The sequence below is a fragment of the Hyposmocoma kahamanoa genome, unplaced genomic scaffold, assembly GCF_003589595.1.
Source record: "Hyposmocoma kahamanoa isolate Upper Pololo Valley unplaced genomic scaffold, ASM358959v1 78, whole genome shotgun sequence".
Classification (NCBI taxonomy): Eukaryota; Metazoa; Arthropoda; class Insecta; order Lepidoptera; family Cosmopterigidae; genus Hyposmocoma; species Hyposmocoma kahamanoa.
This window is the reverse complement of record NW_020653945.1, coordinates 18,861,767-18,888,073: the sequence shown is the minus strand read 5'-3', so window position 1 is coordinate 18,888,073 and position 26,307 is coordinate 18,861,767. Positions and strand designations below refer to the sequence as shown.

The 26,307-nt window shown below is 34.3% G+C and overlaps 4 protein-coding genes across 7 annotated transcripts in view; 2 read left to right on the top strand and 2 right to left on the bottom strand.

The window, feature by feature from the left end:
• Positions 1-3: 3 nt before the first annotated feature.
• On the bottom strand, positions 4-15,518 carry LOC113233179. The gene is made up of 7 exons (XM_026468201.1): positions 15,361-15,518; positions 14,237-14,403; positions 10,268-10,377; positions 9,802-9,937; positions 9,353-9,522; positions 166-213; positions 4-92 (listed from the first exon to the last, which is right to left on the bottom strand). Exons 1-5 carry the CDS (start codon positions 15,516-15,518, stop codon positions 9,353-9,355), a joined length of 741 nt encoding a protein of 246 aa, XP_026323986.1. The 3' UTR covers positions 4-92; positions 166-213.
• A 596-nt stretch (positions 15,519-16,114) lies between these two features.
• LOC113233422 lies at positions 16,115-20,783 on the top strand. The gene is made up of 6 exons (XM_026468552.1): positions 16,115-16,494; positions 16,839-16,922; positions 17,209-17,286; positions 17,560-17,610; positions 17,912-18,089; positions 20,657-20,783. The coding sequence occupies exons 1-6, from the start codon at positions 16,221-16,223 to the stop codon at positions 20,781-20,783; spliced, it is 792 nt and encodes a 263-aa protein (XP_026324337.1). The 5' UTR covers positions 16,115-16,220.
• A 1,501-nt stretch (positions 20,784-22,284) lies between these two features.
• LOC113233421 lies at positions 22,285-23,775 on the bottom strand. Its single transcript, XM_026468551.1, has 3 exons — positions 23,534-23,775; positions 23,151-23,302; positions 22,285-23,049 (listed from the first exon to the last, which is right to left on the bottom strand). The coding sequence occupies exons 1-3, from the start codon at positions 23,538-23,540 to the stop codon at positions 22,285-22,287; spliced, it is 924 nt and encodes a 307-aa protein (XP_026324336.1). The 5' UTR covers positions 23,541-23,775.
• A 924-nt stretch (positions 23,776-24,699) lies between these two features.
• The window catches only part of LOC113233180, a 44,569-nt gene continuing 42,961 nt past the window's right edge, over positions 24,700-26,307 (top strand). For 2 of the 4 annotated variants that reach the window (XR_003310675.1, XM_026468202.1), the window contains exon 1: positions 24,700-25,245. Coding sequence is in view for 1 of the 4 variants with exons in the window: in XM_026468202.1 (XP_026323987.1) it covers positions 25,173-25,245 (73 nt within the window). In the remaining 3 variants the exon portion in view is untranslated. The remainder of the gene's footprint in view (positions 25,246-26,307) is intronic. The other 2 variants (XR_003310677.1, XR_003310676.1) reach the window with 2 other exon arrangements.

Sequence of the window (26,307 nt, the reverse complement as noted above, 5' to 3'; positions counted from 1 at the left end):
GGATTGAAAATAAAAATAATGTTTTATTTCAAAACTCGTTTACAAATGATACTGGAACAAATAAATAATACACTAAAACCTGGTTCACGAACCTGGAACAAATAATATCATGTATATAAAGGTTCTACTTTTGTTAAATTAATATTTATGGAGATAAACACTTACTCTGTAATGTCTGTTCGTCTACTTTATCTTCACTTAGATAGTAGTCAACTGTAATGAAAATTAATACTATTTAAAAAATAATAGAAGTATGTGTATATACTTCTATTATTTTTTTATTTTTTAAAAGTAAAAAAAGACCACTTAGATAATAGTCAACAGTAATGAAAATTAACACTATTTAAAAAAAATAGAAGCATATACAGTTAAGAGTAGAGATGAAACGGATATCCGGTATCCGGCCTGATACCAGATACCAGAACAATATCCGGCCGGATACCGGACATTTAAGACTAAGGAAAATTCGTAGTCAGTTAGCCAAATAAATTGATTTATTGATTAAAGATGACAGTAATAGGACAAACAGCAACTACAGTATCATTGACAATCTGTTTATTACTTGTAACTCAAAGAACTATGAAGTTAGATAACGTTGTCTGTAAATTATTTTTTTAATTTGCATGTCACAGTTACAGTACATTTTTCAATACAATTTAAGGTGTTATGTCATTGTATAGGATCATGTGACGCCCTGTAAGGGCATGGCAAATTACAGAGGGGCATTTATAAATTATACTAACAAATTTTTATCAACAATGTCAATGCATGCATTAAATTCGTTATGATGTTAACACGTACTTAAGCTATCGTTCACTCAATATTAAAAAAATAAAAATAATAAAAATTAACAATTCATAAAGATATCAACATTATCATATTTATGGAATGAAAAGTATTTACAAAATAAAAATAGGTAATAGTCTTAATATTATTAAATAAATGTCAAAGGCAATTTCATAATATAATTTTAAATAAATTCCAGCAATGTCTTATTATTATTATTATTCCTCCAAATATTTATCACAGAAATATTCATTTATATTGTAATAGCATTTTTTAATTAACAGCTTTTTCAATGTTTTATCAAAGTCAGTGTCTTTTACTATGTCTCTAATGTTAATTGGTAGATTGTTGTACAATTTTATAGTCATATAATGAGGACTTGAGGCCACTATAATAGTTGCAGATTGGTAAGGGTAGTTTCTAATTTGTGTAGATTTCGATTATTCCTTTTTACGGTTGTTAATGTCGCATAGAGATTTTTATGTTTTCTTACAAATTTACAAGACTCGAGAATGTATATTGAAGTTACAGTGAGAATGCCATGTTTTATAAAGAGAGGTTTGCATGATACTGTTTGGTTGACGTTTGTTAATATTCTAATACACTTTTTTTGCAATGTGAAAATATCTTTAATATCTGAACTGTTACCCCACAAAATTATACCGTACGAGATTATCGAATGAGCATAAGCATAGTATGCCGACAGAGAAGTTTCAAAATCGGTTACTTTTTTCAAATTTCTTAGAGCATAAATGAATGACGACAGTTTGCGGGCCAGTGTATATGTTGCTTCCAAGTGATAGTGGAGTCGATTTCAATTCCCAATAAAGTTGCGGAACTAACAGTTTGTAAAGGTGTATTGTTGTGCTTATATGATATTTCTAATTCGTTTTTTTATATTTAGTTGTAAATTATTCATTTGAAGCCAATGTGTTAATTTGTCAAGTATTAAATCTAGTTTTTCAGATAATTCAACTATGTTTGAGCAACAAGTTACGATAGATATGTCATCCGCAAAGAGAGTGCACTGATCTTTCAAAATGTTTGGGAGGTCATTTATGTATATTAAAAATAATGTACAACCTAGAACACTTCCTTGCGGTATAGAAACTTTGATAGGGATTGAATCAGATCTAATATTTTTTATTTCGTAGTCGTTGTTTTTTGTACTGTTGACCTCCACTAGCTGTTGTCTATTACTAAGATAAGATTTAAACCAATCATGAGCGATTCCACGGATTCCTGTTGCGTAAAGTTTATTTAAAAGAATTTTATAATTGACTCTATCATAAGCCTTGCTCATGTCAAGGAGCAAGCCGATTGCATATTTTCTATTATTTATAATATCTAGAATTTTTTGGAAATATTTATAGATAGCAAGAATAGTGGAACGGTTCTTTCTAAAACCGTTTTGATTACCGTCAAAAATTTTATATTTTTCATAAAAAGAAGTTAAACGGTTTGTCATTGCGGTTTCAAAAATTTTTGAAGATGTTGGTACAAGAGCGATAGGGCGATAATTACTTGGATTAGTTTTATCTCTTTTCTTATGAATAGGTTTTATTAAAGATATTTTGAGTGCATCTAGGAATATACCTTCTTTAAAAGACTGATTTATTAATAATGTAAACGGAATGGTTAAGTATTCGTTACATTTTTTTATCAATTTGGGTGGAATACCGTCAACACCGAAAGTGTTTTTATTTTTTTACCTTTGTATGATGTGAAACACTTCTCTTGGCTCAACGGGTAGCAGAAAGAAAGTGTTTTCCACATTTTTCATTGTGGTTTGAAGCTGAGGGGGCGGTACACGGTTAATATTTCCAATATCAGAAAAAAATGAGTTAAAAGCATTTGCTACCGTTATTTATCAGGGTTATCTATCAGTAAATTATTAATTTTTAGGTTGATATTACCTTGGTTTCTACTCTGTTTTTTATTTGGCTCTGATATGATATTCCACATTGTTCTAGTTTTGTTGTCAGCATTTCTATACACACATCAAAAGTGTCTAGGGATCAAGTACGTTTAAGAGTATTGCTGCAATTAGGGTTAATTATATTAACTTTTTTGTATCGCTATTGATACTTTTAAGTGAGTTTTAACATTTAAATAAGGAATATTGTTTAAAATTCGATAATAAGAAGAAAATCGATTGTCAATGTGGTTTTGTATAAAAATGAGTTATAGCGTTTTGACAAAATCATTACAATATCTGCATCGGAACCGAAACAATTTACATTATTATGGAGAGACGACATCATTTAACCCGAGAAGTGATGATGCGAGCCGTCGAAATGTTGGAAGCTGGTTCCAGGCAACGTGCTGTGGCTTTCAGTCTTAACACTACACAGAGCGTCATAAGTCGCCTCTGGACGCGCTATCGCATGACGGGCAGCGTGGCCGAGCGATATGGAGGACGATCTCGCATCACGACTCGCAGACAGGACCGGTATATCCAAAATACTGCTCGACGGAATCGTACCATGACCGCCATGATGTTGGTTACGAGGCTCCACAGCTCCTCAGGCTTGCTAATAAGCGATCAAACAATCCGAAATCGTTTACGTGAAGTGGGTCTGCGATCCCGAAGGCCGCTCAGAGTTCCACCTATTGCACCCTGCAATCGCAGGACCCGGTTTTCGGATGAATCCCGCTTCGGTATGAGACCGGATACAAGACGTACTCGAGTTTGGAGAACATCAGGACGTCATGAACGTTTGAGATATTGTCAGGAAGTTCATCCATATGGTGGGGGAACAATAATGATATGGGCCGGTATTTGGATCGGCGGAAGAACCGATCTCATTTGGATCAGGGGTAACCTCAATGCTCAAGTTTACGCAGAGAGGATTGTTTCAGATGTTATCATCCCTTTGCGAGGTCAGTTGGGTGATTCATTTCAACTAATGCATGACAACGCACGTCCACACACGGCTAGAGTCGTAACACGCATTCTTGCCGAAGCTCGTATCAACGTTCTGCCGTGGCCTGCTCAATCGCCAGACCTCAATCCAATTGAGCACGCATGGGATATGCTTCAAAGAAGAGCTGTGCCGAGTATGCATACCGTACATACTCTACAACAATATTTTGACTTGTTACAAAACACATGGGCGGCCATTCCTCAAAGTGATTTTGATGAACTCATCTTAAGCATGCCAAATCGCTGTAATTGTGTGATTCGTGGTAATGGTGGAAATACAGATGATTAATTTTCTTATCTTTACAATAAAAATGAGCAAAATCATCATTTTCGCCATTTTTTTTGTCATTTAATTGACGCCGTTAATTTGAGTTTTTTTCCACAATTTGCAAAAACATCAATTTTAGTTTATTTTAATTAAATATAGGGGTAAGCGGTTAAATAAAACTTAAGCATTAAAGTAAGAAGTCGTCCTGGAAGACTGGATTTGGTAAATATTGCTTACCTAAATAATTTTTATTCCAAAAATATTCACTTGATCCCCACTTTCAGAAACAGACACTTTTGATGTGTGTATTTACGGATGTTTTGAATTTTTTAGATGTTTTCACAGTTTTTTTTAGAATTTTTGTATAATTTGTATAATATGTCTGAATAATTTTATTATTTGTTTGTGAGCAAAGTAATTTTAAATATCTCTTATTTCGACAAGAATTTTTTATACCAACCGTAAGATAGGATTTTTCAACTTTTGTTTTTATCTTTATTTGTTTAATAGGAATATAATTATTTAAAAGTACTTGTAATGTTTCTTGAAAAGAATAATAATTTTCATTTACACTTTGTTCATGTTTGATCACATGGTACCAGTTAATATTTCCAAGTGCTTGTTTAAAATTTTCGATATTGTTTTCGTTGAACAATCTGCTTGAAAATGACAACTGTGGAGGATCTACTACTCTAAAAGGTGTAGATAATATGACACCTTTATGGTCTGAAAACCCAAATTCATTGACATTGCCTTTTTTTGAAGTTTACAAAAATTAAATCTAGGCATGTAGAGCTAGTATTCGAAATTCTAGTTGACTCTTTAACTAGTTGGTGGAAGTTAAATGTTAACATTAAACGAAGTAGTTTCATTTTTTGTTTATTATTTTTGTTGAAGTCTACGTTAAAATCTCCGCCAAATATGATATTTTTGTGCTTTTTTTTTTGATAATCTATTTAATAGTTGATCTAAGCTATTATAAAATACTTCTATTTCTCTACTGCTATTTGGCCAATACAAATTAATTATTAGCATGTCAAATTTTGGTATTTCTACTGCACATATTCCGAAGATCATTTCTTTCGATAATGCTTCAATATCCTCCATCTTTTTTTACTCTAACTCGTCTCTAAGTAGAATACAAACCCCCTCTCTCATGGGATTTTCGGCAAAAGGACGCGCGTGGTGAGTAACCTTTAATATTCAATAATTCGAGCTTTTCCTTGTTGAGCCATGTTTCTGTAGCACATATGACGTGTATTGGTTTTTCTTGATTAATGTTTCTAGGATATGAACTTTGTTATTTAAGCTTCGCATATTCTGATATAAAACAGTTAAATTAAAGTCGAAAGGGCCTATTTTCTCTTGGTATGGGTAAGAATATCTAGGCGAGCTTTTTTCATTTCTATTTTCATTTTTATTGTCTCTTATTATGAGATTATTGTCACGTATGACTGCGTAGAGTCCTTGTTTACTCGCAGTTAACATTTTTTCTCGCATAGTTTGCCTTTCAGTACGTGCAGCTTCGTTTAGAAATTCAGATATAGCTAATTTTGATCCGTAGAGATAACGCTTATTTTCAAGTAGATACTTTGTCATTCTTTTACTCATTAATTCAATTACGAGAGGGCGAGTTTTATTGTTACTAAATTTACCTATTCTGCGAGTTTCTTCAATATAACCTAGTAGGTTGACCTGAAGGGTTTCGTGGAACATGTTTCATAATCTATTTTGTAGTTCACACTCAGAATCTCTGTAATATTCAGGAAAACCATATAGTACTACTTTTTTTGCTATTATTTTCTGATGTAGAGTTGGGGTTATTATTAGTTGTTTTAAAGTGTTCTTGAATTTGCTTTATTTCCAGTTTTATTTTTTTATTTTCAATTTCATTATTAATTTGGTGTATTTCATTTTTTCTGCAGTCGTTCAGTTTCAATAGATCATCGATTTCTAATTTTAATTCTTCTTTTATTTTCTCCTTTAAGTTCTGCCACCGCTTTTTTTACTTCTATTTGTATTAAATTTTTAAATTGACATAGTAGATATATTGTTCTTTTCTAATTTTTTTGAAATAATGTCACTCAAGTTTTCCATTGTTAGTATGGGCTTTTTCAAAATATGTTTCATTACACATTGTGTCTCCTGGGATGGTATTATTTTCTGAACAATTTGAGTCGTTATTTAAGTTGTTCTGTGTCTTTCTTCGGAGTGTTACATTTTCACTTACAGCAAAACTAAATGTACTCTGTAGTTCTCCTTGCTGTTTTGTTTCTGAGTTATTCTGTGGTCTGATAGCTGTACTAGTATTGCCCTTTTTAGGTATTTTTGAAATGCATTGTGGACATTTCCAATTTTTTTTCTTTCTGGTGTCATAAGATGATGAAAGTGCTTTTCAAGTACATTGGCACATATTAAATCATATTTGTGACAACACAGTACGCATGTAAAGAAATTTTTGTCTGTTATTTCTCGACGACATCCTTCACATTTTACTTTTGTGTTGCCTGACATTGCCATCTAGTGATGAGTAGAAGTACTAGGTAATCAATTGGAACTGTAGTACTTGTGATGTCAAGTTAGTTCTTAGTCCCTCATACAGATGGCGCTGTGACTAAATTGCGCTTGCGAACAAGGTACATACAAAAAAAATTGTGTTTAACGGTTTTTTTTAAAGTAAATATGAAATTATCGTTCACTGGTACGTGTTTTTTCATAGTAAATTCTCAAAAGGTGTTCACTTCTAGCTTGGTTACGTGCATGAAAAGTTATTTGCGAAAAATTTACATGAAATTAGTTTTTATTGACCTGCGTAGTCCAAATTTGCTTTGATTTCAATATTTACGAATTTCTTCATCGACAACCGCCACTAACACTAACACATGGTATTTGTAGCACTAGAAGCACTTCTATTCACTTTTGGTGCAAAAATGATCACTTTTAATATTTTTAATGAATTGTAGTACGGGATATATTATGTTTACATATTGCGCCCTCTGTCGGTACTTTAGTACTTATATTTCAATAAGACCCAATATTCTGCATTAAATGGTAAAAGTTGGTGCTATTTATTTATATAAACGAGACCAGCTTCAGAGGACAGTTTTCATTATAAACTCTTGCAAACTTTTAAAATTTTTAAGTACTACTTATTATTGCCAGACGACCAAATGAAAGAATCGCGATCACGTTGATTGGAACTGTCTTTAAATACTATGACGTTATTGCTTTTTTCCTTCTCCGCCCCGAGAAATTTGCAAGAAAGAAAATAACATGAGCCCTCAAATTATATTTTTGTAATGACATTAAAATATATATATATATTATATAACCGTCAATGTGCATAATAACCGCCTAAGTATTTTAATAACCGGCAATCTATCTCACCACCGCACTACATGTCTTTCAACCCTGACGTTGGCGAAATCGTCGCGCAAAACGACGGAGCCATAGATACCAAAGTTGAAGTTGAAGTTGTATCGGCATAACAAACCGCACTGATATTAAATTATTGGCGAATTTGCGATTTTTTTTCCACTGTTAACATTTTTCTGTTATGGATTTGTTAGTATCGTTTAATCGTTTTTATAATAACCAAGTGACTACAACAAATCAAATCGTCAATGTGAAAGTACAATCTTTCACTAATCAATCAATCACGGTAATGCGCGTTGTAAATCGGTCGCGACATGTTTACGGCAGTGATCGGCTATCCGGCTTAGCTGCTCGCCGCATATCCGGTATCTGGCCAAATCACTATCCGTTTCATCTCTAGTCAAGAGCACGTCAAGCTTGACACTTTGGACCGTTCTTATCGTAAGCGGCATAGAGTTTGATCTTAAATGTCAAGCTTGACGTGCTCTTGACCCCATACCACAGTAAAAAAAAGAAATAATGTGAGTGAGTAGGTATGTGATATAAACACCTAGACCGCAGCAGTGCAGGGTGCAGTTATACATAACGTGACCACACGTCCCGCTTTCAAGCTACGTGTCTCGCTGTCCTCAAAATCAACTTTAAAATGTCCAGACAATGTTTGACAAAGCAGGACACATGTGACAATAAATTTTAAAAAATAGCGCGAAAGCGTAGCAGCAACTTAGTCTTGTCGCCCGCGCCTTTTAGTTGTGTGTCCGTACTTCCCGTACATTTTTGGTGGGAATGAATAGGTGTCGTGATGTGTCTGCCGTAGTAGATTTAGATTTATTTACAAGAATCGTTACAAATAGTAATAAATGTTACATTGCAAAAAATTACAAATATCCACTACAAGTTTGTACTACGTAATTTTAACATAGTTATGTGAAATAATGTAGGAACATATTAAATAATATAATAATAATTATGTCAATATAATGATTGTATGCATAAAGTTTATGTAATTTATTCATTTCTGTAAAATAATATTTATACCTAATAATCTATAAATTACAACATATATTACAAGACCATGCCCCTATATTCTTCAGTGGAATAATACGCATTATTCAACAAAAAGTCTTTCAGTCGACGACCAAATGTTTCATCATTATGCTCATTTTAAGTCAACGGGTAGGTGCTCATAATAAGCCGGGCCGATTACGCGCGGATTTTTTTCAGTGAGTGCTAACCGTCGCGGTACGACCCTCAGTCGTCCTGTGGAGCGAGTGTTATAACGGCTTTAATGCCTTTCAAAGTTGTGTAAGTTTTTTCGTATGAATGTGATTATTCCATATAAATACAACAAATACATGGTCATTATCCTGTGTCTCACAAATAAGTCCCTACAAGAGATTCTTCGTGTTACTCCGGCAAGTATCCTCATTGCTCGTTTTTGAATAATGAATACCCTGTCAGAATCAGTGGAGTCACCCCATAGAATGGTACCATACGACATTACAATAGTACAACAAGGTAAGGTAAGTAAGGAGAGAGTAAGGACAAGTACGTATTTAAAAACTAAACCTGAAATATTAAAGCTTCGTTTACCCGAAAAATATACGTATAATAAAGTCAGACCACCAGACTACACAAGATTAGTTTATTTTTTTAATGTTTGATCATTAAACATTTCGTAATATCACACGTTTTTATTAAAAAAAAAAAAATTATAGGCGTTTCGCTCTGAGGGAAAATATATGGTCACGTTAGTTTTACACTGTTTTCTAAAATGTAAATTATGAATTACTTGTATAAAATTAATAGCGTCATGCAAGAAAAAACAGTTGAAAAGCCAATGATAAAAGTAAACATCGAACTTAAAAATCCAAAATTGAGTTAATGGCAAGTTCCAAACCAGACTAATGAAGCAGTCCAAACCAAAAAAGCACTTATGGTAAACCGAAACAAAAAGCTTCACACAGCCTTCACCATGCATTGTCCTAAATGAGTACCTATTCCTTTTTCTCTGGTTTGCTTTCTGCCTCCTCTTTAGTGGGTGGAGGCATTAAAGCCTGTTTGATGCTAGATGCCATTGACACTGTGAGGTCCACGAACCCTGAGAAATCTTTGGGGAAAGATAGCTCAGGGAATTTCACCTCAAGTTGTGGATCGCCCGGTTTAACTAGAATTTTGATAAAAAAATTTGATATTTTGTTAAAAATTTTGTAATATCCTTGAAAAATTTTAATTTATTTCGAAATTTTGTAATTTATTCTAGTTTTGTTAAAATTTTTGTATTGTTAAAACTTTTGTAAGTTTGTTATTGTAATATTGTTAGAAAATTTGTAATTTTGTCGAAAATGATGTAATTTTATTAAAAAAATCTATTTATTGTAAAGTGATCCCACTTATACACACATAACTTGTCACATTATAAAATATTACTTTGAAATTATCTCACCTCCATAAAAGAAATTATATGCAATGTTAATATACTGTTTGGCCAGCACACCGTTTTTCGCAGCCAGCTGGCTTGTTTCCTCTGGGAAGCAGACTGCGCCCATTGCCGTTGTTCCAACACTCGTATAGATTATCCTCTGAAATAGCAACGGATTTTGTCAATTAATTCACATTATCATTTTAAAATATACTCATAATAATTAGATTAATAAAATTCAAAGGGTATGTCATGCTACATTTATATATCTACATATTTTCTTCACTACGAATAATACTTATACAATCGTATTGGAAGTACTAGCTGCGATGTCACATGCTACAGTGTTAGCTTAGGCGGTACCAGGCATTTCAGTTGTTGGGTATTATTGTTCAGCAACATATTATATTTAAGTAAATAAATAATTACATTACAACAATTACTTTAAAAAATGTTATAACAATTGAAAGCATATAAGCATATAACATACCCTGAAAAAGCCTCCACGAAGACCAAATATGAACCCTGTAAGGCCTCCCATCACCACTGCGCCATACCTAACTTCCTTATTCTCTTCCTCTTGAAGGTACTTTACAATCCCTGGAAGAAATGTGCAAAATAAGAAATTTTGTTTGAAATATTATAAATTTAAATTTCTCCTATGTTGTAACTTCTAACTTCTTCTTGTAACTTAAATATAAATATCTTAATAATATGTGTACAAACAGGTTGTGTAAATTCATTTATAATGCAGGTACTAAATATATCTCTTTATTATATTGAATACTTAAAGAAATAGTGATTTTTTAAATAACTTTCTATATTATCCTGTTATTTAGAAAGAAAGAAAGAAAAATAATTTATTTGGCAACATTTTACAATAAATAATACAAAACAAACACAATCATACATTATATGTTACCAAAACGGTCACCACTCAGCTTTTTGTAATGAGACGTTGAAGAACGCCTCATTACGCTGGTTTTGAGTGGCGCCATAAATGGACAAAAAGAAAGATGGCGCCTCGTCCAAGCAGGCGGTAAGATAAAAATAAAACAAAAAAGAAATATAAAGATTAGGTATAAAACTTAATTACAAATATAAATCAAAACTTAAAATATTAAACAAAACCATAAACTAATCCTAACCTAGATACATAATAATAAAAATGAAATAAATACCAAAAATGTGATTATAATGTAGTGTAAGTGAGGTGAGTATACGTAGTGTAAGTGAGGTGACTATATGTAGTGTAAGTGAGGTGAGTATATGTAGTGTAAGTGAGGTGATTAGTGTTAACATATTGTACAAATTGGCTCTGATCACTTTTGAAGAAGTTTGCAAGCAATGCACGACTACCTTATGTAATGAGATTATAATTGAGTTGATAATAAAAACTTGTTGTAGGCTAATTTAAAAGAGGCAACAGATTTGGAATTTCGTATTGGTGGTGGTATATCGTTCTAACATTTTGTGGCAGCAAATCGGAAACTGCCACGAAAGGCAGTCGTGCGGTGGGAAGGACACATAAGACGAACTGCAAAACGCACATTCCGTTGAGAAATCGTAAGCTTTTCGTAGAGGTAAGAAGGCTCTCGATTCTTTATTACTCCGAAAAGCAAACTTGCAAAATGTAACTTACGTCGCGCCTCCATGTTCATGAGGTTGAATTTATTTAAGAACGGGGTAATGCGAGATCGACGGGGAACGGGGAAACAGAAACGTGCACAGGCATGCTGGACCCGCTGAATCACTTTCTTCCGGGTTAGGAGACATCCGCCCATTACTGTGCCCGCATAATTTAATTTTGATAGAATTACTGCATCGCACAGCTTAATTTGCATGTCTACACTAAGAAAGTTGCGGATTTATAAAGTACCTTTAATCTATAGAAACAACTGCGCATAGTTTCGAGTACATGTCCTTCAAAATGCAACCGTTCATCCATTAGAAGACCCAAATTACGGGCTTCAAACACACGTTCCAAGTTGTCACCCCTTACAGAAACTTGAGAATTCTGACTCTGAATGCGGTCTATTTGGCTCTGCGTACCCAATAACATGAACTTGGATTTACTAGAGTTTAAAACCAGACTATTTGATCCACACCAGTGGGCTATTCGACATAAATCATCGTTCAATTCGGCTGCGGCCACTACTGTGGAACTAGGCTTAAACGATTTATATAATTGAATGTCGTCTGCATATATAATATCTTTGGGTACGCAGACGACAGCACAGTGGCGGTGAGTTATGTGCCAGACGCCCGAGACAACAGTGAAGAGATCCGGTGTAAGCTAGAGGCGATGGTCACCCGGTTAAACCTGAGTCTGAACACTGAGGACAAGATCATAGTTTCCGAGTGAGGAAATAGTTTCACTCAGGGCATCGAGAAAGGCATCCACGCTAACCCATTGAGGGCGGTACGTTGTACCTATTTTAATCTTAATATTATTAATATTAAGACCTAACCACATCTGCTCCACGGGCGGCGCAGGTGGATGCGTAATGAAGCGGGCATTGATACCGTGTTTGAGATAGAACCCAACGCCACCACCGCGAGAGCGTATATTGGCCAGCCGTGGGGCATGGCGCAGGCGATACCCGGGAAGCTCGGGCGCTCGACCCTCCTGGCCAGCGTGCAACCAGGTCTCGTTGATGGCCATGACGTCAACGTTGAAACGTTCCATGGCTACGAGGAACTCGTCATGACGCGTACCAAGAGAACCAGCGTTTAGCAGCCCGATAGTCGATCCTTTGCTTTTTTTAAATTGTATAACAATAAAAAAAGAAATTTGATGAAATTTGTCATGTACTAAGAACTTGCAAAAAAGTGTTACGTGTCGCCAATCAGTGTTAATTATGTGTTTGTGTGCACCATTATGTAAAGTCACAGTTACTACAACAACAACATAAATACAGTAATGTGTTTGTGTATACGACTATGTGAAATCAAAGTTAGTCGTATGGGGTATAATAAGCGCCTAGAATAAAATATATATAATACTAACAACTTAATTGTTACCCTCAACAATACATAAAATAGTTTTAACACACAACTAATCAAGGAATTTATAATTAACAAAAAATAGCATTCAAAGCAACGGCGTACAGCGCAATATAGAATCAACAGAAAACAATAACTAAAAACGTGAAACAAATTATTATAAAATTTAAAAACATAATTGTCTCTCAAGGCGATAAATACTATTAACAAAATACAATGAAGGAATTGTACCAACTGTATCATTGACCAAAAATTTTAACTAATTCATCGTCAGTACGTATTCGATGTCGCGGTGAACCATGTTCCTTGCGTACAAAAATCTTCCCTTCTCGTGTCCATACATATTTCCATTGAGTGCGTAAGGCGCTCCACGCGCTTTATAGAAAAGTTGCCGGTTCATGCGAGTCAACCTCTCATTGACGTAGAAACGTTGCGTGTCAGAATCGACCCCTAGGCCTGCAGTAGTAACCTCGCGGCGCACGCGCGCGGCCTCCAGCAGCTGGTCACGGTGCGCGCGGCGTGCGAGCCGCACAACGATAGGGCGCGGGCGCGGTCGCGACCCGGCTTCTTCTCTCGCTCCACACTTACAATGTCTCGTTCCTCCAGATTTACGCCTAGTTTAGTTGCTACGGTCAGCGCGAGGAGAATGTACCTTTCATGGTTTTGTTCAGGAATCCCAGCAATCTCAATATCGTTCCTGAATAGTTCTTGATCGCGATCGTTCAATTCCAGCTTGAGCTCAGTTATTGCATTTTGAAGAGAAGACGCGGCCATGGCCGATCCATCCCGCTGAAAACGCTCTACGATCTCCACGCGCTCCGCGAGATCGTCGACACGCCTGTTACAAATGTTGACCGCAGCGGTCAAGTCAGTTACGGCTATTTTAAATTCTCGCAACTCAGCTTTCATCTCCATTTAAAACAGATCTGAGTTTTCAGTGTTAAGACGGATAAATTAATGACTAAACACATTAATGATGCACTAATCATAAATTCACCATACCATAGCAAGCCATAACAAACCATAGCAAGGTTCAGAGTGAATTTATGATTAGTGCATCACCTAACACTTGAATGTAGAAATCTTGTTCGCTTGGTGATGTGCACTTTTCACTTTCCAAACAACACTCTCAAATGTTGATGAGTTAGCATCCTAAAGCCTAAGAGCTATCATGCAAGGTTATACCCATGTGAGGTAATGAATTTGCAAAGGACCTATCAAAATCTAATCCTTGGCTAAGTATTATGGAACATTTTATATATATATTTTTTTAGATTCCAGAATGTTTTGTTAATGTATAAATTTTAATAATATGGGTACATAGCCAATAAATAAATAAATAAGATTGCGGCAGAGATTGAGGACTCACTTGCTATGATCCTGACAGATAAATGGCCAAATAAAACATAACAGCAACTCCGTAACAAATTCACAACCTTAGTTTCGTACTTACAGTCAGTCCGGTCCTTGAACTCCTTATAATTGTCCATCACAGTATTCTTGATGCCATCTGTATGCTTAAACACGCTCTGCACCTGTTCCCTCGTAGATTTCACCGGCTCTAGTAGCACTCTCCTTATATAGCTATCATTTTTTTGTTTTGCTTTACTTTCAACAAATCTGAAATATAATTATTTAAAATTTTCAATAGTACTTACAGATTGGATATCTACACATTTAATATAAATACATACTTTGCATATCATAGTGTTCAATTCAACAACTCAAGAATATGTTATACCTGTATTATCTATTATTTATCTAATTTCGTTTCACTTCAACACAAACAAGAAGATTATAAAATACTATTATATTATATTACATTACTTAATATATATTAAGTGTAACAAATAAATATATGTACTAAGTATTAAATTAAGTCTTAGAAAAAATAGGAATAACCTGCGGAAATTACTTGACACCACAGATCTAGGATTATGACACTTGAGACCTCACAAAAAGACATTATAGTGAAATACTAACAGCATATACATATACAACACTAAACATTACAAATAATTTCCTTATAAATTAATTGTCGATCTTACTCATATAATACAAATATGTAAAATAAAAAAAATTTAAAACAGATTAAAAGACCAACATATTGCTTTTTTGTTAGCTATAGGCAAATACACATTTGAACACAATTTTATCAAATGGTCAGTGACAATATTAATCAGAGATGGGATTTGCTGGCCTAGAAGGTGTGTATTTACCCTTGCTTTTGAAAGGCCCATATTGACATTGTAGGTGAACCAATCCCATATTTTGTACAAATGGATCTTAAACATGTGTGTTTTTTGTTAAATATTATTTCCTAAGCAATATAACATTTATTGCATTATGTAATATTGAATGCACTAAACAAACAATATATTGAATTGTGTAAACACTGTTAGTATAGTATTATATACCTGTCTTAGTAATATTACATTTTATTATACAATAAATTTGAATCTCAATATACAGACTTAAGCATAGGATGCTAAATATTTGGACTCGCACCTGTGCATAATGTAAAAAAACTTGTTATCTACCTGTATTGTGCCCACAAGGAAAACAAAAATAACTTACTCGCCATATTGTGCGTGAGGCGAGTCATAATAGGGCAGGTCTGAGGGCCTCATTGGCGGCGGTTTGTGCGGCTCAGGTTGATCATCCACCGGCGTCGCTGCCCGTACTTGCGGCACGAACGCCAGCAACCCCGTCCCGAGCACCACTTTTCTTATCATCTGACCACAAGTAGAATACCTACAGTTACACCACTGAAATTTTCCACAAATACTTCGGAAGATAAAAAGAAAATTTGATCCAAATATTCAAATGTTGATTTGCGAGTTTTATTACCTCTGACGAGATGTTACACCTCGAAAATTACATAAAAGTAGTAAAATTTTGAGATCAGCTGGCTAATGACAATGACAACTGCGATTTGACATTGACAAGGTGTCAATTTCTAATTTCAAAGGGTAACACTGAGCAGAATTAGACAAAAGACACACGAGGTCCCCACCACAGGTCCCCACTGCACTCAAGAAAAAGCAGATTACAGCATATTATTTTCAACCGCCCTAACTTCAACAACCAACGGTATCTTCTTTTGAAAGACATATGTGGCAGCGACAGTTGTGTGCGAAACCAAGCGCGGCCGGTAATCTACCTATAGAAAACCGCTCGCAATAGCGGCCATCTTTTTTAATGAATAATGACATTTGTCATTTTTGTTTCCTTGCTGTGATTGGCTGCTGCAGGCGCAGGTAGCCTTTCCGCCATCTTCGGTAGTGATCGTGGTATTTTACACTTTGTTATTGTTTTGTTAGTTACCTTGTAGTGGCTTGTAGCTTGTTTGTACAGGTTCGGATCGAGTGAAGACGTGACGTGCTTATCCTCTCCGTTAATTCTGTATTGTGTGTTTGTATTTTGTTTCATACAAAATGTACGAGTGCTGTGTATGTAAAAGTTCACGACAGGACGCTATTTTACATCATTTTCCTCGCACTGAGAAAAGACTCATGAAGTGGTTAAAGTGTCTAAATCGTGATAATCTGAAAAAGTTATCACCAGAAGAACTTTCAAACGTTTTTGTATGTCAAAAACACTTTGAAAAGAGGTTTATTACGCCGAAATTACGTCTCATAGGCAGTGCATATCCATCTTTGTTTACCGAAGACGAGATTTCCTCTGGAATACCATCACAGGACAATGCCGGTAAGTTTTAAGTACAGACTTTACTATAGCCTTCTAATCGCTACGTCCTAACAGACTTTTAATATAAACTTAGCCCGTAGTTGCTTTGTAGAAATAAAATATTAATAACTATAACCGTCATCTAAGAAACAAATTCGCAATTGCCGACGTTGGTGTATCCAGCGTTAATAACTTATAACAATTTAAGTACTTACTTAATTTTAAAACTAAAGAAATAGTATTGAGTTTTGAATTCTTTGTTTATACCTGCATGTGTTAGTGTTTATACCCGGATGTGTCCTAGTTCGAAGGAATAACTTTTAATGTTATTAATATTAATTGTTTTATTTATTTTGCACTTACAGAAAACATGGATATTGATTTGGAGCATAGTTACTCGCGTGAAAGACACTTTGACCACACATACTTTCAAAGGGAACCACTAAAAGGTTAGTAATGCAGTTTGTATTACTGTAACATTTTCTAGTAAAACTGTTGAAATGGATTTATTGCATGTAAATTTATATTCTGACATATTGGCCCCTTTACTGGTTCGATATTATAGTATGCGATAATATAGTATACATAATGCTTGTTGCGAATAAATAACAAGTTATTATTTTCAACTATCACCTATCACATTTATTCAACTCTCACTCATAAACACACAGAATACCAAAATACCTACAGGAGAGACTTGCATAAAATTATAGTGTGTAATTTCTCACGTTTCAGAAGTAATTGCCTCTAGCTCCAGTGAGTCTCAGAATGTGTCTGGCCCATCGCAAATTCCACCGCCTAAACAGGACTTAGGTAATGGAATTTTTTTGTTGGACTCAAGTTATAAGGGATAGTTAAGGTTTTAACGGTGTGTCAACTTTTCATTTTTTACACAATTCTGAAGCAACTTGTACTTATAGACCATCAGTGAGTGTGGACAAATGGTGCTACAATCCCTCCCACAATACCTCGTTTATTGTAGATGTTAATTATGTATGTTTATTGTGATCTATTTTATAAACATCATCTATCTGTTTTATATGATGGAAACATCTTGTTTCTCAACAGTACCTAATTATTTTTCAGTTAATCCTGTAATCATTGAACCAGTGATGAATGAAGCATTTCAAGCCTCTGGTAAGTAATTTTGAGTTATTATTGTTGTATTATTACCACATGAATATGTTTGCAATGAACCTTTATTTACTCCATGCTGGATATGCAGAGGTCCTGAGTTTGTTCCCAGTTCAGACATTAATTTTCTTTGTCTAATAACCTTATGTATAGTCGAAAATAAATGTTTGGTTTTTCTCTTTGCAACTGCTCATTCAACAAACTTGTAACATACAACATAATATGTAAGTGTGCAGCTGCATATTGTTATAATGTTTTACATTCCATAGTACTTGACTTCATCATTCACTTTTGTGTTTTCCAGTCTTGGATACAGTCAGAATTGCTAAGGATCCGAAACCTATGAGAAGACGTTTAATCACGAAAGCAAAAGATTTGTCACCGACATGCAAAAGTATTTATAAAGAATACAAAAAGTCTAAACAGCAGTCCGATTTTCTTCGAAGAGCTAAGAGAGCCCTTCAGTTTAATAAGAAAATGTCGTTCGAAAAATTAACAAATAAAATGAATCCTTATATTGAGTTGTTTTATTTATTTTATTTTATCGTATTATTTTATATAAATGAACTGGAACCCCTAACCAATTTTTTTTTTTTAAGTCTGGATGTATACGTTCTGCTCCTTTGCAAGACAATATCGTCTACCTATTAAAAAAAAATGGAATGTCAGTCGACATTAGTATCACAGATTAAAAATAATTCTTACTACTGAAAAAAAAGTACTACAGTGCGCAGTCTGAACGTAGTTCACTAAGTAGTCTGTGAAACCAAGTCAATGTTCCCCACCGCGTTCAGTATTTACTATCCAATAATGAGTTTTTTAAATCTCACTGTATACGTTTATTATAAGTACGGTAGAAAAAATTTCATTCATAACATCTTATTTACGTAAATAATTACTTACTTTGATTTGTTCTAATTCTAAACCTTTGTTTTGTTTTTGTTAATGTTAAAATGTTTTCGACTGAAGGAGTAATAAAAAAATTAGACAAAAGACCATTGGCAACCAAAGGATATGTTATATTGATATACATAAATCAGACGTTACATGTATATGATGCATTTAGACGGTGAAAACTAACATTTTATTGTCTTTGTTTAACTACTGCGTGCCGTCGTAAGCCACAAAGAGATAGCACTACATTGATTTATGTCAAAACGGGAATCGAAAATACGTAACGTCATCTTAAATGCCAACTGTCCTCATTTTACCATTTTTGGAGTACCCTTTGACGTCCGCATCCGGTTATCTAAGGGAAGTACATCAAATGTCAAAACCAATGTTGGCCAAATGTTTTAGTGAACTACTCGCATGAATTGTAATAAAATGGACAAAAATATTGACAGTGAGAACAATTAAGTATTGATAAAAATTTGTTGCTGCAGCATTAAGTGGTGCGGCAGTAGAAAAAGCGGAAATCAACCGAATGTCACATTACACTGTCACGTGTTATTTTTCTGCCTATAAATCATACAATAGCCGAAATATCTCGTGTAATTTGAATCATATATGTAGTTTATCCATAAGTCTTGCCGAATTTTGCTTTGGTTACTTTAGATTGCCTGTTTGTTAGTATATTTTGATGATTATTGATAACGATTATTTTGAGATAGTGTTGTTCTTGTAAGCAGACATATTATCGATATTCTGTCATTGAAACAATTCACTACGAGGTTTTCATTATTATTATTTTTAAAGTTTACCTACAAGTGAAAAAGAAAGAAAGAATGGTTGAAACTATAGGACTGTCGAACATAAACATTGGATCAAATACCATCTTCATTTGTTCGCTCCATTCAAGTTAGAATAGAACTTTGAGGGTCGTATTCCAGAACTCTACTCAATACTCACGTCAGGACTTGAGTATTGCAGTGAGCACTGAAAATCATACTCAAATCCTTGCCATTAGGGTCGTATTTCCAGTGCTTGAAATCATACTCAAGTCTGCTCAAATCCTGACTTCAGCATAGAGTAGAGTTCTAGAATACGACCCTCAATTACTAGGTTACATAATAATGCAATTCCATCGTTACACTTATTGGTAAATAACTTTATATTTAATTTTGATTAAAATGGCTCATGACTTGCCTAGTAATAATAGCCTAGTATTAATCATACTTTGATTACAGTAAACTACACAAATTTGCAAACATAAAACACAGTAAGAACAGTTTCAACATTCAAGCCATACATTTGCATGTCGATATTGACTTATCTATGATTATGGTACAACACTAAATCCGCCATTTGTGGTGGACATTTTTGGTTTAGGTAGGGACGTTAATTCCGTCGACAAGACAGCTCCTTTCCTTTATTTTTTTCCATCCTCTAAAGAAAAGACCACACCTTAGCGGAATAACCAAAGCACCACTAACATATTGCGACATCATCATTGAAGTATCCATGTCTATAAATATATTATTATAGGCATTGACCTATTACATGTGTTAAGCTTAGGCCGATTATGAAAAATATTCCTAAAGTTTTTTCTTTATCAACACATTCAAAAGTCACGGAAATAATTTTAATAAAAAGAGATAATATACAGCTTGGCAAAAAAGAGTATGGATTTAATGAGGGCGCCTAGATCAAATATGTGGCAACCCGATATACTACGACGAAAAATGTTTAGATACTTGTTATTTTTATTTATTGTTAAAGGCTTTTAGCGCCCAGACACACGACCCGAAAACTTTCTTGGTAGGCAACAACATTTAAATTTCTCGGAATAATACAACCGCACGTTGTCCACGCGGTCGCCAAGTGGACGAAAGCTAAGCCAGACTCGTATGAAATTCTCCAAACTCTTCTCTTATTTCCAAAATGGGATGAACCCAAAATCATTTCACCTCTTTTTTTTCTTCTTTGCATTATTTGTATAAGTAATAATGCAATAATAACTTGTTTCTTTGTAGTTAAACTTCGCATAATTTTAGTAACTGGACGAACCCAAGTCGGCAAGCAGTAATGTGGTGAAGTTTTTGTTTCTTGAGAATTCTGAATTTAACATGTAAATTCTAAATAAATAAAGCGTATTTTGTTACAACAGTTCGGTCTCTAAACACGTGAACTCCGTCACCGCGTTACGGCCGCGCGGCGGCGACATATTCGCGTCAAATAAACGCGCACTTAGAGTTAATTTTCAATTGCCATCAGACTCGATCCATCCACAATAACTACATAATATTATATAGCAATATTATATGATCCCTCACAGAATTATTTGTTTTTATAATTTAAATGCCCTTTTTCCTTCTTACTAAGGGAGATTCGAGCAGGTTTAATAATTATAATAAAATAAATAGGATAAAAGGGAAAATGAACCATTGATTGTTTGTACAATTTATTCTAAAAAAACAAAATAACAATTTAAATTTTTTTAATAAATAGTAATTTTCGGATAATATCGCGGTTTTTTAGATTCATTTTACTCCCGACGTTTCGAAGACTGATTCCTTCATGGTCACGGGGCGGAATGAGCTGTTGGTCGTCTTCGATGTCTAACATTCGCGTAAACTTATAAAATTTTAAATCAATCAGATTCCAAAACACTTTCATCGAGATATTCCACCCCAGAAAACTCTATTGTATCTTGGCTAGACGTTCCGGCAACAACAAACTCATCTGAATCACATGAATCTTTTTTTTTTTATTGTGACTCGGCAAAATGACTGCACCGCGCCTGATGGAAAGTGCGAATACAGTCCAGAGATGAGAGTAACGGATGGAAAACATAAATATCTTCACTCCGTCACTATCATTTTGCCGGTCTGGCCAAATGCTTCTTCACACTACGTTCTGAAGTGGTCTCGTTACTGCTCTCATCTCTAACGTTAATAACCAATTTTTCAATGTCGTCATACATAGTCATACCCCTTTCATAATACTCTTTTTCAATTTTAATAACATGTTGGCATGAATTTTTCCAATCTTCGGCAGTAATCTCTTGGAATGCTTGTTCAGCTGCCATCTGTCGGAATAAAAATATTATTGATTATGAGTTCAACTTAATAACATTAAGAAAAACGAATTATGAACTAGATCCCTACCTTTATGTCAATGGACTCTACATTGACAGAGGCTTATGTTTTGCAATTCCCCATATCAATTCAATAGGATTGAGGTCACAATCAGTGTTGGGCGTTAATCAATTAAATTTCAATCAATAATTCAATCAGATTAAAAAATCAATTCAATTGAAATCAATTGCAATTAAATCAATTGCGACGCGTCTTCAATTGAATTGATTTTAATTGCAATTAAATTTGCAATTAAAATCAATTCCGGCCGGTTGGGGGTCCCCGGTCCCCAACCGGTGCCCCAACCGGGCCCCCCATCCGGGGCCCCCAAGCGTGTCCCCAACCGGGCCCCCAACCGGCCCCCAGCAGGCCCCCACAACCAACGCCCTAACTCACCCCCATATGCCCTATAAATTTATCATAATTGTCAGTTTTAATTGTTAATTGTTAATCAAAAACATTGAAAAGATTGAAAATTGACTAATTGTTAATTGTAGTTATTGGCGATTAACGATTGATCAATTGTTAGTTGCGAGAACCGCAATTAACAGTTGATTAATTGTTAATTGCGGTTCTCGCAACTAACAATTGATCAATCGTTAATTGCTGTTTCGCAATTGACAATTAATCAATTGTCAATCTTTAATTGCCAGAACAATTAAAGGTTGCCCAACACTGCGCACTGGTCACAATGATATGGAGGCAGCCGTACCACAGTGTGACCATGATCCCCCAATATTTGGTCAATTTCATAAAGGGCCTCTGGTTTGTGGCGTTTTACAAGCATTAACAATTCAGGTTTACGCATCATTTCATCAAATTGTATATTGTTTTGAAGCAACCACAGCTTTACATCAGCAACTTTTGTTGCACTGGTTGGGGCCTTATTGATGACTACCGAATGGTAAGGAGCATTGTACATAACAATAATGGAAGGCTCTGTCAAATTGGGAATTAATTTCTCGGTAATACACTTAGTGAAATTTGCTCTATTCATTTCAGAATGGTAATCTTCATTCTTGTTTGTGCCATTGAAAATTAATAGTGCATTTGGAACAAACCCCTTTTCACTCCCAGCATGCACAATAATACTTTTGCCTTTAGATATATTGTGTCGCACTCCACTAACTTCAATTGATTGCCAACATTTTTTAAGCTTGTAAGATGAGTGTACGTAGCTTTCATCCAAAAAATTAATTTGTTTTTGGAGTTCTTGAGGCAAATTTCTATTATGCATTATAATTTTTAAATATTGTTCCCTCTTTGCTGCTATATTAGGCTTCTCCATTAGTGCCGATCTGTCTGTTTTACATTTTTTGTAAGAGAAACCCAGAGAATGTAATATCTTTCTTAGATGTTCACGGCTTCCATTAAATCCCAAATCTTCTTTAACTACAGGTAATAAATTTCGTAGTGTAGGCACCTGAGAAAAAAAATAAAAAGTTTTTATTTATTACATAATACTGTGTTTTTATTGAAGAAAGTGGCATTAATATAAAATATAATACATGTCTGTTTTTTTACCGTGTAGAAGAAATGAACCTTTTGTCTAATTGCGCAGAGGTCAAAATCATCTTTCTTTGGTCGACCTTTTCTATGTTTACCAGGTGTAGAAAACACGCCATTATTTTTTTCACCTTCTTCAACAATTTTTCTTATGGTATTGACAGATTTACCTAAAATAAATACCAAACATACACAAATATACAAAAACACCAATTTATTTGAATTTTAAGTCTTGAAAGAATCAAAAATATTAAGTCAATTTATAAATGATACGTAAACATAACCTTAGTTACTATTTTGTAACTAAACACAAAAACTTGTTAATTGTATATTATAAGTAGTGCAAAGTGCGTAATTCGACATGTAGAACGTAATAATAATTGAATAATTTGCATAAATACCTGTCATATCGGCTGTTCTCTGATAAACATTGTTAATTTCAGCCAAACATCGTAAAAAAACTTGGTATATCACTGTTCTGCCACTACTACGAATCGTTTTATTTATTTTAAATAACAAAACAAGCAACAACCGTACGAGAATTTACAGAACTTCGTATAAAATTACTCAGCGCATACAGCAATAACACAAAAGCTACTGGTCACAAACCGAGTGTCCTCCACAAACTACTACTCGGTTGCGTGGGGCTGCTACTGGTTCACTTCACTTTTTATTTTTATGGCTCCATCAATATGAGAACTGATGATTTTGCCAATGTCACAGTTGAAAGAAAAAAAACGAAACAAAAAAAAAATTATTTCGCTAAGCTCTAATAGGACATTAACCGGCATTCGCTCTGGACCTTTTGGAGGGAAAAGTGTCGTTTTTATTTTGACTTTCAATTATTTTGTGAAATCTAGTTTAAAGTGGAATAGGATAGTGCTATTGTGCCTTAATCGAAGATTAAAACGCGAAATTATACGAATCTCCAACTAAAATACCCGTATCGGCCCGTTTTAAGGAATCCCGAGTCAATCCAAGCACGCCGCCTCAAATTGCCTATCCTCTTTGTGGCGGCCATACTTACAGAAACATAATTAAACTTCATGTTTAGGCTATTGGCTTTGCCAAAGCCTTAATAAATTTAAAAAAAAAAAACATTAACCGGTGTTGGTAAGTTGGAGTACTCAGTTGAGAATGTAAAACAAAACAGCAAAACAACATTTATAAATATATGTTATTTAAGTGGATAAATTTACATAGAGTAACAATATGGGGGGAGAACACTAAAGTTCACTTCACTTTTTATTTTTATGGCTCCATCAATATGAGAACTGATGATTTTGCCAATGTCACAGTTGAAAGAAAAAAAACGAAACAAAAAAAAAAATTTTCGCTAAGCTCTAATAGGACATTAACCGGTGTTGGTAAGTTGGACTACTAAAGTTAAGAGGATCACAAACTACTAATACAAGATGCTGGTTATTTGACACCACTGACATTTTTAATAGTGTTGCCACAAATATCTTTTTTTATTTCCAGTTTTCATCGCGTCATACTCTTTTTTGCCAAGCTGTAGATGTAATTTATGTCTATATTATCTCATTATAATAAAATTATTTCCCTGGTGCAATATTATCTATTTATATCATATAAATAGTTATCTATTATTATATTGCACGAATAGTTTTATCTCTTTTACACGCCGAAAGAGAAAGAGAAAGCACACCATGGTGGTTCTGTCAAGTTGACTGTCACTTTAGTGTTGAAGTTCTCGCGGAGTTGTTATGTCAAGTCAATTCGTCACTTAATTTTTTCATTGTCTTTTGTGTATTTCTGTGCACGTTCTGTCTTAGCGTGATGTAAACCAAAAAAAATATATAAGTGTTTTATCGAACAACCGAATGTATAAGCGGTGCTTTTTTTTGAAAAAGAATTATTTTGTGAAGTGGTCAGCTTTGGGCTCCGTTGTTGGGTGAACAGTTATGTGATCGTGAGTAAGGTTTTTAAGAGTTTCCGAATCGATAAGTTGGTTGTTACGTGCTGTTGGCAGCTGTGGGGGCTGAGATTTGTGGTGAGCTTAGGAGTCAGGGAAGTAGGATGTCGGGGGTCCGCGCGGGCCGCGTGGTGAAGCCGAGCCTGACACGCGGGCACCGTGCGAAGAAAGGCCCAGGTGAGGGGAGCGCGCATGCTGCAGCTTCGCTGGCCGCTCTACACGGCGGGGTTCACATTCGCTTGGAGATTTTCCTTTCAGTAGTTGCTCTGCTTCTTAAACATTAATCTGAAACCCTTGAACACGGTGTTTTACTAGTTGATCTGGCATTGTCAATAAAAAAATGTTATTTCAAATATACTTAATTTTGAATAGACAATTTTTCACATGTATCAAATTATAATTCAGCTGAATACAAATTTTAAGTTTTTAAAATGTGTCTGTTCTTTTACAATCTTTATGTGCAAGTATTATAATGAAAAATAAAAAATCTTTTACTTATTTTAATTCAAATAAGAATCCACTTTCTATTGTAAAAACCAATTTACGATATAGACAAAATGCCAGAACAACAATACCCAAATGCCAAACTTAAATATCATTACGAAATTACTAGGTATTATAGCTTGCTTTAGTATCAATTTAATTGGGTTCCTTCAACACATACAGTTGGACATCTCTGTTGGAGTAAACAGTGATAGTGTTAATGAATTTATTTTATTCCTTTTGTGGATGGTACTTCACTAATATTGGATAAGTAATATTGTTAACTGTATGAAACAAGTATCTCATCCTATTGAGTTCAGTCAGCATCAAAAGTATTTGAATGATAAAAGTAACCAAAATGCACCAGCAGGTTTTATACACTTGCATATTAGTTTAGAGTGCTCAAAATGTTGCACATTTCATAATATTTAATCATAAAATATAGTCCTTGAGTAATATAAAAGGTCTAGTTAAGAATTGTGAGTAACTCCATATTTTTTACTGAATATTTTTTTACTTATCAAGTACATATTTTATGTACATTTCCATTTTGTTGTGTGAATGTTATAAAACTAGAATAAATAATTAAAGTGATGGTCTAATTTAATTACTCAAAAAGCCAAGTGTTACTGTGTACATTGCCAAGGGGATAGAAAGTGAATTCATTTCGTTAATGGTTTTAATATTTTTCTATGTATGTCTTTTTAAATGTTACACACATATTGCTAAATTGACATGCAGAAAGATTAATCATCT